The following is a 13,248-nucleotide window of genomic DNA, read 5'->3' as shown; positions in this document are numbered from 1 at the left end:
GGGACTAGATGGCCTTTGGAGGTCCCTTCCGGCCTGGACAATTCTGTGATTCTATGAAACAAGCAGAGGGGCACTTCCTCTGCCCATCCAGCATGGGGAATTTCCCTCTGCTGCCTGCATCTCCTAAAAACTCGAGGAACTCTGTAATTAACTGCTTTAAAATGTGTTTAATTGTGTAGCCTGGCAGACAATTGGATTTTTAGCTCTTAATATTTGTTGCTCGATGCTCAAGAACCAGCAGCGGGATTCGAGTAGCGGAAGAACAGACTCCTTGGCTCCCCTGAATGTCTGCTCTTGGATTTATGAACCCAGGGTGTGCAGACAACAGGCACTTCCCTCGCAGTGGGGAGGGTGTCACAGCTCATCTTCCCCAGTCCCTGCAGTCTGAGCAGTGTTAAAATGTCACTGTTAAGTCAAAGTTGCGGTGGAGGGATGAGCCTGCCCTGAGTTGCCCTGAGAAGGGAGCATCAGGCACAGCTCCAGGGGGTTTTCTCTCTCCCTCAGCAGAAGGAGAATCGTTTGCTCCTGGCATTTCTGACACCACAGAGGAATAAATCACAAAAAAAAGGTGTTTTTTGCAGGTGCGAGGGAAGCTTCTCTGCCCCGGTTTGAAGCCAGCAGGACCCGAAGGGCACCCGCTGTGGGGCACAGCTGGAGGCAGCAGATCCCAGCCCCACTCCGGGTCCCATCCCACAGGAGCTGGGGATTCTCTCGGCAGCTGCGCAGGACGTGTTTTCTGCCAGCTTTGTGTAGCCTGCCCCAGAAAAATGTACTTTTCCGGGGGAGGCAGCTTTCATCCCAAACTAGCAAACCGTTTCTGACAGCCTTGCAATTCTCTGGAGGTCAGGGCTGTGTGTGATGGTGTTGTGTAAGATGAAAACGCCGCCGATTTATCCTGCAGAGGGTTTGAAGCCCGACTTCCCAAAGATCCAGAGTCTTTTTCCATCACTTCTCTGTCGCTTCTTTCTATGAAAAATCAAGGATTTGTGTTAAATGCAACTAACAGTCATGTTTCACCTGGGTTTCAGAGCTGCCCTTCTCCTGCCAGCACAGAATGGGTTTAATTTCCTCCTAAATTCCCAGTTGTCTCACAGAAGGGTTTGCACATCAATATCAGGTCTTGGTACCGAGACCTAAAGCTGTTCTGACCCACCCCTGAACCTCGGCTTCATGCCAGGTGTCTCCTTTGGCAAACAAAGGGGGAGCCTCCTGCTCTCTTCCCCCCAAAAAAATCACACTCGCTCTCAAATTTGTGAGCAGGTTCCCATTTGCACTGTAAATCTTAAAATGTGCCAGCATTTCTCACTCAGATTTCCTGGAATAACACGGACATTTTGGGCGCTGAAGGGACGGGGCGAGCACTGACCTTGTCTATTTGCTGTGGTTGCCTTTAATGTCTCATCATTTAAATGTTATATTTGTCCCTCGATGGACGATAGGAAAATCTTTCCCCTCGACTGCTCTCCAATAAACCCTGAAAGGCTTAATAATCTGAGAGAGCTCCTGCTCGGAGAGCTCTGCTCTGCGATAGCGATGGCTGGAATTGGAAATGACCCCTCGTTCTGGCAGATTTGGATTTCACCTCGCTGCTGTCTTCCAAATCTGCCATACAGAGATGATAACTGGAGGGGGGGAAGCTCTATCACATGTTTGAAAACTTGTACCATGGTGATTTAATCAACAGCCATACATTATTAATTTTTTAAAAGTACTGTTGAACATCAGAGTAATTATAAAATACCTTCTGCCGGATGGTGGATTCGCTGACACGCTCGGGCTTGTTTCTCTTTGTGTTTTTTTTTCTGGTTTTTCCCCCCCCCTCCCAGGTTCCCCATACGACTTTATCTCTCTGGAGTGGCTGCAGAAATGGCTGGATGAGTCCACTCCTCCAAAGCCCATCGACAACACCGCCTGCCTCTGCTCCCACGGCAAGCTCCATCCCGATAAGATACCCATCATGAAGAGGATATCGGAGTACGTGGCCGATTTCTTCTACAGGAGATACGGAGGAGGGCCCCGCCTCAACGGTGAGGTCTTGGGCTGGAAAAGGCCCTTTCCAGTCACCTTCTGGATATGGTTTAGAGCCTTGTGCTGGTCCCAGCCCCATCCTTTATCACCGTAACTTTATTTCCGCGCGTAGCTTTTGTGCTGCGCTGTTATTTCCGGGTGATTTTTATGATTTTTTTAATCTCACCTGATTGTGTTAGCGTTCAAACAAACGCAGTTGGGCTGATGGCAGCTCTGGGTCAGCCCCAGTCCTGCTCTCTCTGGGAGGAGCTGAGCCTGGAGGAATTCCTCAGAAAGCAACGGTGCCTTTTAAGTCGGAAAATTTGATACTTGAATGGTTTTATGAAGCTAATTGTGGAAAATAACAAAGCTTGCACCTGCAGCACCCCCTCCCAGACTATGGAAAATGATTTTCCGTGCCTGCAGCACCTGCAGACCCCACGTGGGCAGCGTCTCGGGGAGTGTGTGGGTCTCTGCTCTCTCACTTAGTGTCCTTCACCCCCGGCCTGTGCTGAGCCCCCCCACGCCAGGGACACACGTACCTGTGAGCCCTCACGCTTGTGGCACGGGCACCTGTCTCACAATTTGATTTTTGGGGTCAGCCCAGCCCCTGCAGTCTTTGGGCACCCCTGAACCCAGCCCCGAGCTTGGTTTTCTTTTATAAAGGCGCTCGATGACTCCCACTGAGACCAAATTAGCTCAGCTCCTACTTGGAGCTTATCGGGAAGAACCGCGACCGGCAGAGGCTGCGGTGACGCAGGCAGCCTTTGTTGGGGGAAAAGAAAACCAGGGCAGTGTTTATTAGTGAAGTGGAAGATTGCCTGCAGGTTTTTGGGCTGAGTACAGCTGGGAGGGATGGATCCAATGCTCCCGGATGCAACCCTCTTGCTCCCGGATGAAAATACAACCCCAGCTCTAGGGTTTCCACCTCTTGGTCCGGTGCAGATTTGCAGGAGGGTTGTTTTTTTTCAGTTTTAAGTAGCAAAGTGTCACAAGAGGGTTTTTTCTTTCTTTTCTTATGCCTAACCCGCCCTGCCTCTTGATCTCCTGGCTGTGTGTTGGCGTGACCCGGCTCACAGCTGGAACTGCAAACTGTTGATATGGGGGCTGGAGAGCTGTGAAGCTGGCGGAACAGATCACACCTCATCTGAGGCATTTTACGCTTATTTAAGCTTCAAATGTGGCCTGATCTGGCAGTAACCCCAGGGATCTCCTCCTCTACGTGGGAAATGGCAGGGTAGTCAGCACGTACCTGTCTGAGGGCGTTGGAACCAGCGAGGGGCTCGGCCACGGGTGCCATAAATTGTGTTTCTTTCCCCCTCACCCCAGTCAAAGCACTTTGCAAGGAGTGTGTCGTGGAGAGGTGTCGGATCCTGCGCCTGAAAAACCAGTTAAACGAAGACTACAAAACCGTGACAAACCTGCTGAAGATAACAGTCAAGGGGTATGTAAGTCCTGACGCTTTCAAACATCACCAGAGATGATTTTTTTAGTACTTAAATAGCTTTTTTTTTTTTTTCCTAAAGATTGTACTGTTTGGGCTCCGAAAGTGAACAGATACCAATGGTATCTTGGGTTGCATAGGGAAGAGTGTAGCCAGCAGGTCAAGGGAGGTCATTGTCCCCCTCTGCTCTGCACTGGGGAGGCCACAACTGGAATCCTGCCTCCAGTGCTGGGCTCCCCAGTTCAAGAGAGACAGGGAACTGCTGGAGAGAGTCCAGCGTAGGGCAACAAAGATGATTCAAGGATTGGAGCATCTCCCTTATGAGGAGAGACTGAGAGAGGTGGGACTCTTTAGTCTGGAGAAGAGAAGGCTGAGGGGAGACCTTATCAATGCCTACAAGTATCTCAAGGGAGGGTTGAAGGAGGAGGGAGCCAGACTCTTTTCAGTGGTTCCCAGTGAGAGGACAAGGGGCAATGGGCACAAGTTGGAACAGAAGAGGTTCCACTCAAATATGAGGAGAAACTTCTTCACGGTGAGGGTGACAGAGCCCTGGAACAGGCTGCCCAGGGAGGGTGTGGAGTCCCCTTCCTTGGAGATTTTCAAGACCCGCCTGGATGCTCCTGAGTAACATGCTCTGACAAGCTCTGGGTGGTCCTGCTTCAGCAGGGGAGTTGGACTGGATGATCTCTATGGTCCCTTCCAACTCTAAAATTCAGTGAAGTTCAGAGTTGTGATTGGCGTTGCCGGTGCTTTTCTCTCTCTCTGCAGGAACGATGGGTTTTGGGTCGGGAAGGCGTCCCTGCGGAGCTGGCGTCAGCTGGCTCTGGAGCAATTAAATGAGCAAGACGAAGAGGCAGAGCACAGTAACGGCAAAATGAATGGAAACGCACAAAACAAAGGTAGTTGCAGAGACCCACCAGCTCTGACTGATACCTCCCAACAAAAGACACGTCAGGTGTTCCACACTGGAGCTGTTTTGCTTCCCTTGTATGAGTAGGGAGGAAAGGATAATAAATCAAATAAAAAGCCCCTTCGCTTAAAGAGCTTTTTATTTGATAAGCTTCAAAAGTGCTGGGTGATCTTCGTACGCGGAGAAGGAGAAGGAGGTAATAAGTAGTTTTTCAAAGCTGTGCAAAATTACCAGCCCAGACACATGATCTTTTCATCCGCTTTTATCTGAATGAGAGAGCACAGGGGGGAGGAAGAAACATGAAAATTACCTTGGGGAAGGGATGAAGATGTTTATTGGGAAGGTCTGTGGATGGAACAGCACAGCTGGTAAAGCAGCTCCGGCAAAATACAGCCTGGGAAAAAAAAATAATCATGAATTGGACTCTTTTCTGTGGAGTTAAGAGTCTGTGAGAATAGATGGGGTTTTTATTTGCTTGCTTTTTTTTTTTTAATTTTTTTATTTGCTCTTTAAACCTTTGGAAACTGGATACTTTGTGGAACTTTTTATTTCATAACTGAGGGCAGTGAGGTTGTTTGACTGAAAGGGCGATGATGGGCTAATGGCATTGATCTTGAGCACCCTGGCCCTCCTGATAAGGGCGCTTCGTTCCTGGGTGCTGACCCTGGTTTCACAACAGGTTGCAACTCCCAGGAGGATGTTTGAGTTGCTCACCAGCCAACTTGCTCATTAGGCGGCTCGTTAGAGACTCTTACTAACACTTCATTGTGTTTCTGATGCTCCAGTTCGGTGGCCAAGGCTGCTGTCTCTGGAGCTGTGCTGCTTCGCTAGAATTTCTACATTAACAAATTTCTACATTACTGTGGGGTTGGCAGCCCCCTGGCAGGCTCCCCCTTGGTTTCTCAGGCAGCATCTGGTTTAGATCAGTGTCCTCCAGGCAAAGAGCAGACTAATTTGGTGCCAGGAAGGTTTCTGCTCCCTGTGCTCTTACCTAGCCTGTGTTTAGGTTAAACTCTGGGATCTTTAGGAGCAGGGAACCCCTGGGGTGCTTTAGCCGGAACAAATGCGTCCTTTGTAATCTCACAAAGGGCCGACTTGTGCTCCCTGCACTTCAAAGGGCTCCTCCGTGGCCTGTGGGCTGTAATCCCGCCTGCCCGGGGGCCAAGGCATTTGAGAATAACAAATTTACTTCCAAAGTCTCCCTTGGGTTAAGGGTTTTGCCGCAGTTTGAAATGCAACCGTGCTCCTTTCCCCTAAAGACTTTTTTTTTCCCTTTCCTTGGGAGGGGCACTCTGTGCAATCTTCTTGTATTATTTCTTCCTTTTTCTTTTTTTTTTTAATTAGATGAATCAAATGAAGAGAAGAGAGAGGAGGAAGAGGAATTAAATTTTAATGAAGACATCGTTTGCCCACATGGTAAGTCTCTACGGGGGATGGAGCTGAATATCTCTCTTGTTGCCCACTGCTCAAGGCATTAACCTTGTAGCCTTTGCTCCGTCTAAGGCCAAAATGAGTAGTTACTGAGGAAAGGCACTTGATTCTCCTTTGCCTGGTGTTTCTTGATGCTCGAACTTCCAGTTTTTGTTTGTGAGCGCCGTCGCGTTGCGGTCCAGGTTTGGCAGGGCAGCGGGAGGGGCTGTAAGGGCAGAGATGCTGCGGGAGATGCTGGGAGCATCCCTTCCCCTGCCCCATCTCCAGGTGACGTGACGGAGCGAGGGCAGCACCCAAGGGTCTGCAGCCTCTTGGAAGCTCTGGCAGTGGTGGGATTAAAACAGTCAAGGTGGGAGCATCCATTTCATAGAATCACAGAATGGTTGGGGTTGGAAGGGACCTCAAAAATCATCGAGTTCCAGCCCCCCTGCCCTGGGCAGGGACACCTCCCACCACACCAGGTTGCTCAAGGTCCCATCCAGCCTGGCCTTGAACCCCTCCAGGGATGGGGCAGCCACAACTTCCCTTGGCAACCTGTTCCAGTGTCTCACCACCCTCAGAGTAAAAAATTTCTTCCTGAGATCAATCTGAATCCTTTTTCTTCCAATTTAAAACTGTTTCCCCTTGTTCTGTCATTACACCTCCTGGCAAAGAGTCCCTCCCCAGCTCTTCTATAGGCACCCTTCAGGTACTGGAAGGCCGCTATAAGGTCTTCCCGGAGCCTTCTCTTCTCCAGGCTGAACAATCCCAGCTCCCTCAGCCTGTCTCCATAGGAGAGGTGCTCCATCCCTCCCATTTATTCTCTGGGTTTACAGGAAAACAGGAGCACTTACCTAACAACTGCAGAAACAGGGGTTTATGTGGGAGCTCAGGATATCGATTTCCCAACCTGCTGGGCTTTGGTGTCTGTTTACATAAGGTTTTGACCCGATGGTGGTTGTTTTGCTCCGTGACGCTTCATTAGCTCCATCCTTGCCTACCCTGTCTTTTAAATCTCACTTTTTTTTAAGCTTGTGTGTCGCTCCCAGACACAACTGTTCCAGTGAGTTCCGTTCGGAGCCATAAATTTCCCTGCCAGGGATGCTCGGTCTCCTTCCTAGTAAGAAAGAAACACGCCATAAATTAGCAGCACACCTCCTGTCATCAAGGCTAATCAAGGATGTAGAGTAATGGCTTGATAAAGCCGAGTGGGTTAAGCACTTTGTCAGGGCGTTTGCTGTTTTTCACAGCCTTTAACGCCGTGTTTCCTATCGCCAGGAGGCTGCTGCTGCTCAATAAAAGCGTGCAGCGGGGTGATGAAACATTTAATGTAGCCAGACATGATAAAAATAGGCCAATAGGCCTTTGAAAATATTACGCTGGTAAATCGCTCGTTGATCTGTGACTTTGGGTCATATTGGAATAAATAACATTAAATATGGGGGCCGCTGGCAGATCAGATTTCATCCTCCTGAGCCAACCTCCGAGTTACTTACAGGAAAAACAACCTTCCCACCTTTAAAATTTCCCTCTGGAGCGTATCAGCAAATCTGCAGTCTCGGTCCCCCTGCTTTAATTTGGCTGCGGAGGAAGTTCCTGCCTCGGTGGTGGCAGGCTCTGGAAAAGCCAGCTCTTTTCTCTGTGAGGTCTGGCTGGGCTCCAGAAATGCCATCCGGGCCTTCCCTCCAGAAGTCCCTTTGCATCTCTGCTGCAATTTCTCCCTCTCCGGTAGCTGCCCGACCCCGGCGAATAATTTTTTCCAGATACCAGCTGAAGGTTTCTTTGATGTCCGTGCCCAAAACGTGTTCTCTGGATGGCGGGAGGGGGGAAGCGGGGTCAGCGCGGTGGTTTGGATCATCTTCTTCCAGATGGCAAAGCACTTGTTCCTCGCACACCCCGATCTGATTTTTTTTTTTTCCACCTCTTTCCCTCAACAGCGTATTAACCTGTTTTCATTAATCACACGGTGTCAGGGCACTTATTTGTACGAGCTCGTGGGGCTTTTATTTTTTTTTCTCTCCATCCTTTGGAAAGCAGCCTGGTCCTGCCTCCTCCTGTTGGTAAAGCTGGGCCACTTGGTCACATTTGAAGAAGAACAAGTGGCCAAATGAAGCAGCCCAGCCTGACCTGTGTTTATTAGAGGAAAAGCAGGAGGGGAACGTTGCTATTTTTTTTTTTTTTCCCCTTTTGGGACTGGCAGAAATCCAGCTCTTGGCTGGAGCCAGGAAAGCTGACGGGGCCTTGGGGCTGAGGAGCCACTTGTCATGTTAAAGAGCTCCTGGAGGGTGGGGAGGAAGGAGCCTTTTCTTTTCTGTAGCTCTCCGGGCTACAGAAATAGAGATAATAAGAGATCAGTGCCCTTTGCTGAACGCAGCGACTCCGTGGTTGCTGTTTCGTTTCCCTGAAATCCCCGTTGAGGTGTGACTATTCCCAGGCCGTGTCCCAACCCCGGTGTTGTGATGACTGTTCCTCAGATTCCTGGCTGGCACAGCCCTCCCGTCGCTTCCTGGCTGCCATCCCACAGGGAATGCTCTTCTTCTTCCCCTTGGCCATCGTCAGCCCCGCTCACATCCCCCAGCCCTCTCCTTCTCCAGGTTTTCCCAGGCCCTGTTTGGCCGCTGGGATGCGTGTCCATCAGGCTCACACACCATCTCCAAAGCACGAGTGTGTCCTTTCATGGAATTTCACTGAATTTTTAGAGTTGGAAGGGACCATAGAGATCATCCAGTCCCACTCCCCTGCTGAAGCAGGATTGCCTAGAGCTTGTCAGAGCATGTTCCTCAGGAGCATCCAGGCGGGGCTTGAAGATCTCCAGAGAAGGGGACTCCACACCCTCCCTGGGCAGCCTGTTCCAGGGCTCTGTCACCCTCACTGTGATGAAGTTTTTTCTCATATTTGAGTGAACCTCTTATGTTCCAACTTGTGCCCGTTGCCCCTCGTCCTCTCACTGGGAACCACTGGAAAGAGTCTGGCTCCATCCTCCCTCAACCCACCCTTTAGACACTTGTCAGCATTAAGAAGGTCTCCCCTCAGCCTTCTCTTCTCCAGGCTCAAGAGCCCCAGCTCTCTCAGCCTTTCCGCTGCCACTGTCACTAAAATGACAAACTCCTTGCACTAAAAATCTTCTTCTGGAGGTTTGGGTTGGGTTTTTTTTGAGCTTCTTGATAATTGGGATAAATACCACAGCAGGCGAGTTGTCCGGGGGTAGCTGGTCAATCTTGCTCCCCACCTCGGCACCCCAATTATTCCCTAGAGCAGATTTAGGGTGAACAAGCCATCCTGCCCACATTTGGAGGTGCTCAGACAGGGCACACGGAGCCGTCTGAGATTATCCAGTGGTGATTTTGTTTTTCGAGGGTGTGGAAAGCCCCTGGCTCCTGTTCCGTGGGGCATGGGGTTAGCCTGCAGCTTGGGAAGTGGAGTAGCCATAAAAATGTCCCTATGGCCAGCCAGGACCTGGAGACAGTAGCCCCGTGCCCTCTTTGGCCTGTCCTGTAATTCCTGAGCATCTCTTTGCTGCTGTTGGTATTTGATCAGCTGCTCAGGTTCGTGAGCTTGGGACTCTAAAGGGCATTTATATGAATTAAAGTCTTTTTTTTTTTTTTTTTTTTGTTGCTGTCCAAACAAGGAAGCGATAAAGAAGTTGAAGGTGACTTTGTGTGTGCTGACACAGCCTTGGCTGACACCCTCTAATCTCTCCCATCTAGTCAGGGCTGCAAAACATCCCCGAGCCCCCCCAGAGCAAAGCCCTTCTCCTGGCTCTCTCCCCACAGGTGACCTCTGCATCTCCGAGAACGAGCGGAGGGTGGTTTCCAAGGAAGCCTGGGAGAAACTCAAGCAATATTTTCCAAAGGCCCCCGAATTCCCGAATAACAAAGAGTGCTGTTCCCAGTGCAAGGTATTTGAAAGCCACATCACGGTACCCTTTGGTTGGCTGTAAATACACAGTCATATTTCTGCTTTTCTTTCAATATGTGGTGGAGGAAAGTATTGTCACCTCTTAATAACAGCTGGGAGCTGAAGCTGTGGGGTAATTAACTGTTTTTGTGCAGATTTTGGAGCGCGAAGGGGAGGAGAACGAAGCTCTGCATAAGATGATGGCCAGCGAGCAGAAGACTTCTCTCCAGAACCTCTTCCACGACAAATGCAGACCCTGCCTGGGCAGCTGGCCTCAGGTACGGGAAGGAGGGCGACGGGGGGAGCGTAGTGGGTCTGGGGGGAGGTTTTTCTGAGCTTTTATCCCTCTTAAAAATTTTTATTCCACCTGTGAGAGAGACTGCCTGGTGGGTTGGTCAGAGGGAGAGCGCAGCTGCCGCTGGGGAGGCGGTGCCAGCAGAGCAGACACGGGTGTTTGCCGAGGTGTGATTTCCCCCAATTAACTGCCCTGGCCTGATGCCCTGCTCCTGATACAGAAGAAGGGCTCGTGTGCCAGCACTGCCGTTGCTGGCCCCGGCTCAGCGAGATAAGCAGCCACAATATTGCTGCTGTGGGTAAATCTGCCCCGAGAAGGACCGAAACGGCACAGCCGCGCCCCGTGGAGGTGCTTTTCCACCCCCTTCCTACATGGGCCAGGCTTTTTCCACCAGTCAGGCAAAATTCACATCTTCTCTGGCATCATCCTACATCGTGAGAGCTCAGAGGGGCTTCCCTAAATGCTGGAGCCCCACAAATAGGGCCCCCTACCATAAAAAAAGACATAGAGGTGCTGGAGCGGGTCCAGAGAAGGGCGACAAAGATGGTGAGGGGTCTGGAGCACAAGTCTTGTGAGGAGAGGCTGAGGGAGCTGGGGGTGTTCAGCCTGGAGAAGAGGAGGCTGAGGGGAGACCTTCTTGCTCTCTCCAACTCCCTGAAAGGAGGGTGTAGAGAGGTGGGGGTCGGTCTCTTCTCCCAAGTCACAGGCGACAGGATGAGAGGAAATGGCCTCAAGTTGCGCCAGGGGAGGTTCAGGCTGGATATTAGGAAAAATTTTTTCACGGAAAGGGTTCTCAGCCCTTGGAATGGGCTGCCCAGGGAGGTGGTTGAGGCCCCATCCCTGGAGGTGTTCAAAAGAGGGGTTGATGTAGTGCTGGGAGGTCTGGTTTAGTGATGATGCTCCTTGTTTGTTGTGTGGGTGACTATTTTTGTCAGAGTTAGGTTGATGGTTGGACAAGATGATCTTTAAGGTCCCTTCCAACCTAGAAGATTCTGTGATTCTGTGAAATAGGAGCGGTGGTGGTGTGAGACCCCTCCTAACAGCTTGTCCCTGGTACCATCCTGAAGCTCTGCAGGATCTTCCTGGGGCTTCGAGGAGGCTCAGAAGAAATGGCACGGGCTGTTGGCTCCAGGCCTTGGCTCCCAGACATCTCGAGGCGCCGATTAATGATTGACTTTTGGGTCCTGCCAAGGTCTGTCTGGGGCACTCCTACGTGGGAGGGCACTTTGCCATTCCCGGGTGCCTTCTCCAGCCAGGAATAAATATTGAGGTCAACACGGATCCGTGTCTCAGGACCGGGGAGTCCCAAAAAAGGGGTTTAAATGGGAAACGCTCAGTGCTCAGCTGGAGAGGTGCCAGGTCCTACTGGTGGGAAGTATCTGGTTGGGTTTGCTTTTGTAGGTGATGGAAATGGAGCCCATCACCGTGGGTTAGTTCAAAATACAGAGGTCTCCTCAGGCAGCGAGGCTGTGTCCTCCCCTCTCTTTGAATTTCCTGATAAAATAGAGCTGAGGATCTTTCCCTCAAGCCCTTTGAGTTTTCCTGATGCAAAAAGAGTTGAGGATCGAGGAAGAAAACAAGGGGAGTGGTTTAATCTAAAGGAGATGAAGGAAATTTTTAAAAATACATATATATTCCTCAGGTGTGTTGGATTTTCTTGCAGAAAGATGAAATGAGCCCTTAAATCTGGGGAAGTCACGAGGGTAGGTGAGCGTTGGAAGTGATTCTGTCACCCAGCTCTTAGGATGGAGATGGTTTCTGGTGTGGTCCAGCAGCCTGTCCCACGGCAAATGGGTTGGGACAGGAAAACAACTGTTTATCCTGAAAAAAAGGTGCCTCTGGAGGGTGTGGGGCTGAGGTTTTCAATCCCCACTGCTGCCCAGAGGAGAAACTTATGGATTTTGCTGCTGGGTGAAGCAAATGAGGTGGGTTGGGGTGGTCTCACCCCACACTTGGGGGTGCAGAGTCTGCTTTGGACCCCGAGGGAAAACACGGCGCTGGGGAGTTGTAGCTGCTCCAGGGGAAATGACCGTTTCCTGCAGTGAATTAAAGGTAATTGGATCTAAAGCTAAATTAACTTTGTAATAAACACGAGATTAGTAACGTAAGTGCTTAGTGCTTGATCCCAAATTATTTTCCTTGGCTTTCCCAGCGCGCTCGGATGGAGTTGTCATGGTAAGAACGCCGAGATCTCCCAGAGAATGAGCCCTGCAGAAAAAGCTGAACAGTCATCGCTTCTCTATTGTTGGATTAATTAAAAAGGATCCTTTTTTTTTTCCCCTCTTTTCACCTCCAGGAGACAGATGAGCTGTATATTGTTTCGCAGTTCTTTGTAGAAGAATGGAGGAAATTTGTCAGGTAACTTGGCTTGAGATTTTTGGTGCTTTTTATTCCTTTTTGAGAGGCTGTAGGTAACGATTTTGCTCTTGAACCCGTGCGTGGCGTGTGGGTACCTGCGATTTACCGGCGCGGAAACGCGGAAGCTGATTTTTGCAGGGCTCCTGTCAGTTGTAATACGTTGTAAGGAACTGGATTTCCTTGTTTGCTGTGTCTTAACCAGATGGTCGGATTAGATCAGTAACCTGATTAGGTTTTTTTTTTTTTTCATCTGTCTGGAGCTGTACCCCAGGCGAAGGTCACCGCTCAGTCCCGTTTCCAAGGGCTGCTGGTGGCAGGAGAGGGAAATCTTGCAGTGCTGAGGGACATGGTGTAGGGGAGGACTTTGTAGAGTAGGGGAGATGGTTGGACTCGATGATCCCAAGGGTCTCTTCCAACCTAGACCATTCTATGATTCTATGATCTTCTCCATGGGGGAGCGGTTTCGCCGCGTGCAGGAACGCGGATCCCATTTCCGCGTCAGTAGCAGCTTAATATTCCCCTTGTTGGAATGTCTTCTGTAAATACTCACCTGTGATTTCTCCTTGGCTGCCTCCAGAGGCTGTGGTTTGTGAGCAAGAACCTGACCCCAGCTTTGCCAACCCCTTTCCTTTGCCCCTCACAGGAGGCCCACGCGATGCAGCCCCGTGTCCTCGGTGGGGAACAGCGCTCTGCTCTGTCCCCACGGGGGGCTGATGTTCACCTACGCTTCCATGACCAAAGAAGATTCCAAACTGTGAGTTTTCTTCTCCTCACGGGGTGCCGGGGAACGTTCCTGGGTGCTCACTGTGCTGCGGCCACGCAAATCCTTCCCCTTGAATAAAGCTCACACGTTCTCTCAGGCCCACCTAAACCTTCAGGCGAGGCAAGATCTAAATTGTCAAAGGATGCTGGATCAGAAAAAAAAAA

General features: G+C 50.4%; 1 protein-coding gene across 5 annotated transcripts in view; it reads left to right on the top strand.

The window, feature by feature from the left end:
- The window catches only part of USP48 (ubiquitin specific peptidase 48), a 46,377-nt gene that overhangs the window by 12,561 nt on the left and 20,568 nt on the right, over nt 1-13,248 (top strand). For all 5 annotated transcript variants that reach the window (XR_001414135.1, XR_001414136.1, XM_014962340.1 and 2 more), the window contains exons 12-19: nt 1,827-2,027; nt 3,337-3,451; nt 4,220-4,350; nt 5,706-5,777; nt 9,545-9,669; nt 9,824-9,946; nt 12,260-12,321; nt 12,965-13,075. Coding sequence is in view for 3 of the 5 variants with exons in the window: in XM_014962340.1 (XP_014817826.1) it covers nt 1,827-2,027; nt 3,337-3,451; nt 4,220-4,350; nt 5,706-5,777; nt 9,545-9,669; nt 9,824-9,946; nt 12,260-12,321; nt 12,965-13,075 (940 nt within the window). In the remaining 2 variants the exon portion in view is untranslated. The remainder of the gene's footprint in view (nt 1-1,826; nt 2,028-3,336; nt 3,452-4,219; nt 4,351-5,705; nt 5,778-9,544; nt 9,670-9,823; nt 9,947-12,259; nt 12,322-12,964; nt 13,076-13,248) is intronic.

Source organism: Calidris pugnax, unplaced genomic scaffold (genome assembly GCF_001431845.1).
Source record: "Calidris pugnax isolate Ruff unplaced genomic scaffold, ASM143184v1 scaffold1058, whole genome shotgun sequence".
NCBI classification, from domain to species: domain Eukaryota; kingdom Metazoa; phylum Chordata; class Aves; order Charadriiformes; family Scolopacidae; genus Calidris; species Calidris pugnax.
Note: the sequence above shows the minus strand (reverse complement) of the source record. Positions and strands in the feature narration are given on the sequence as shown.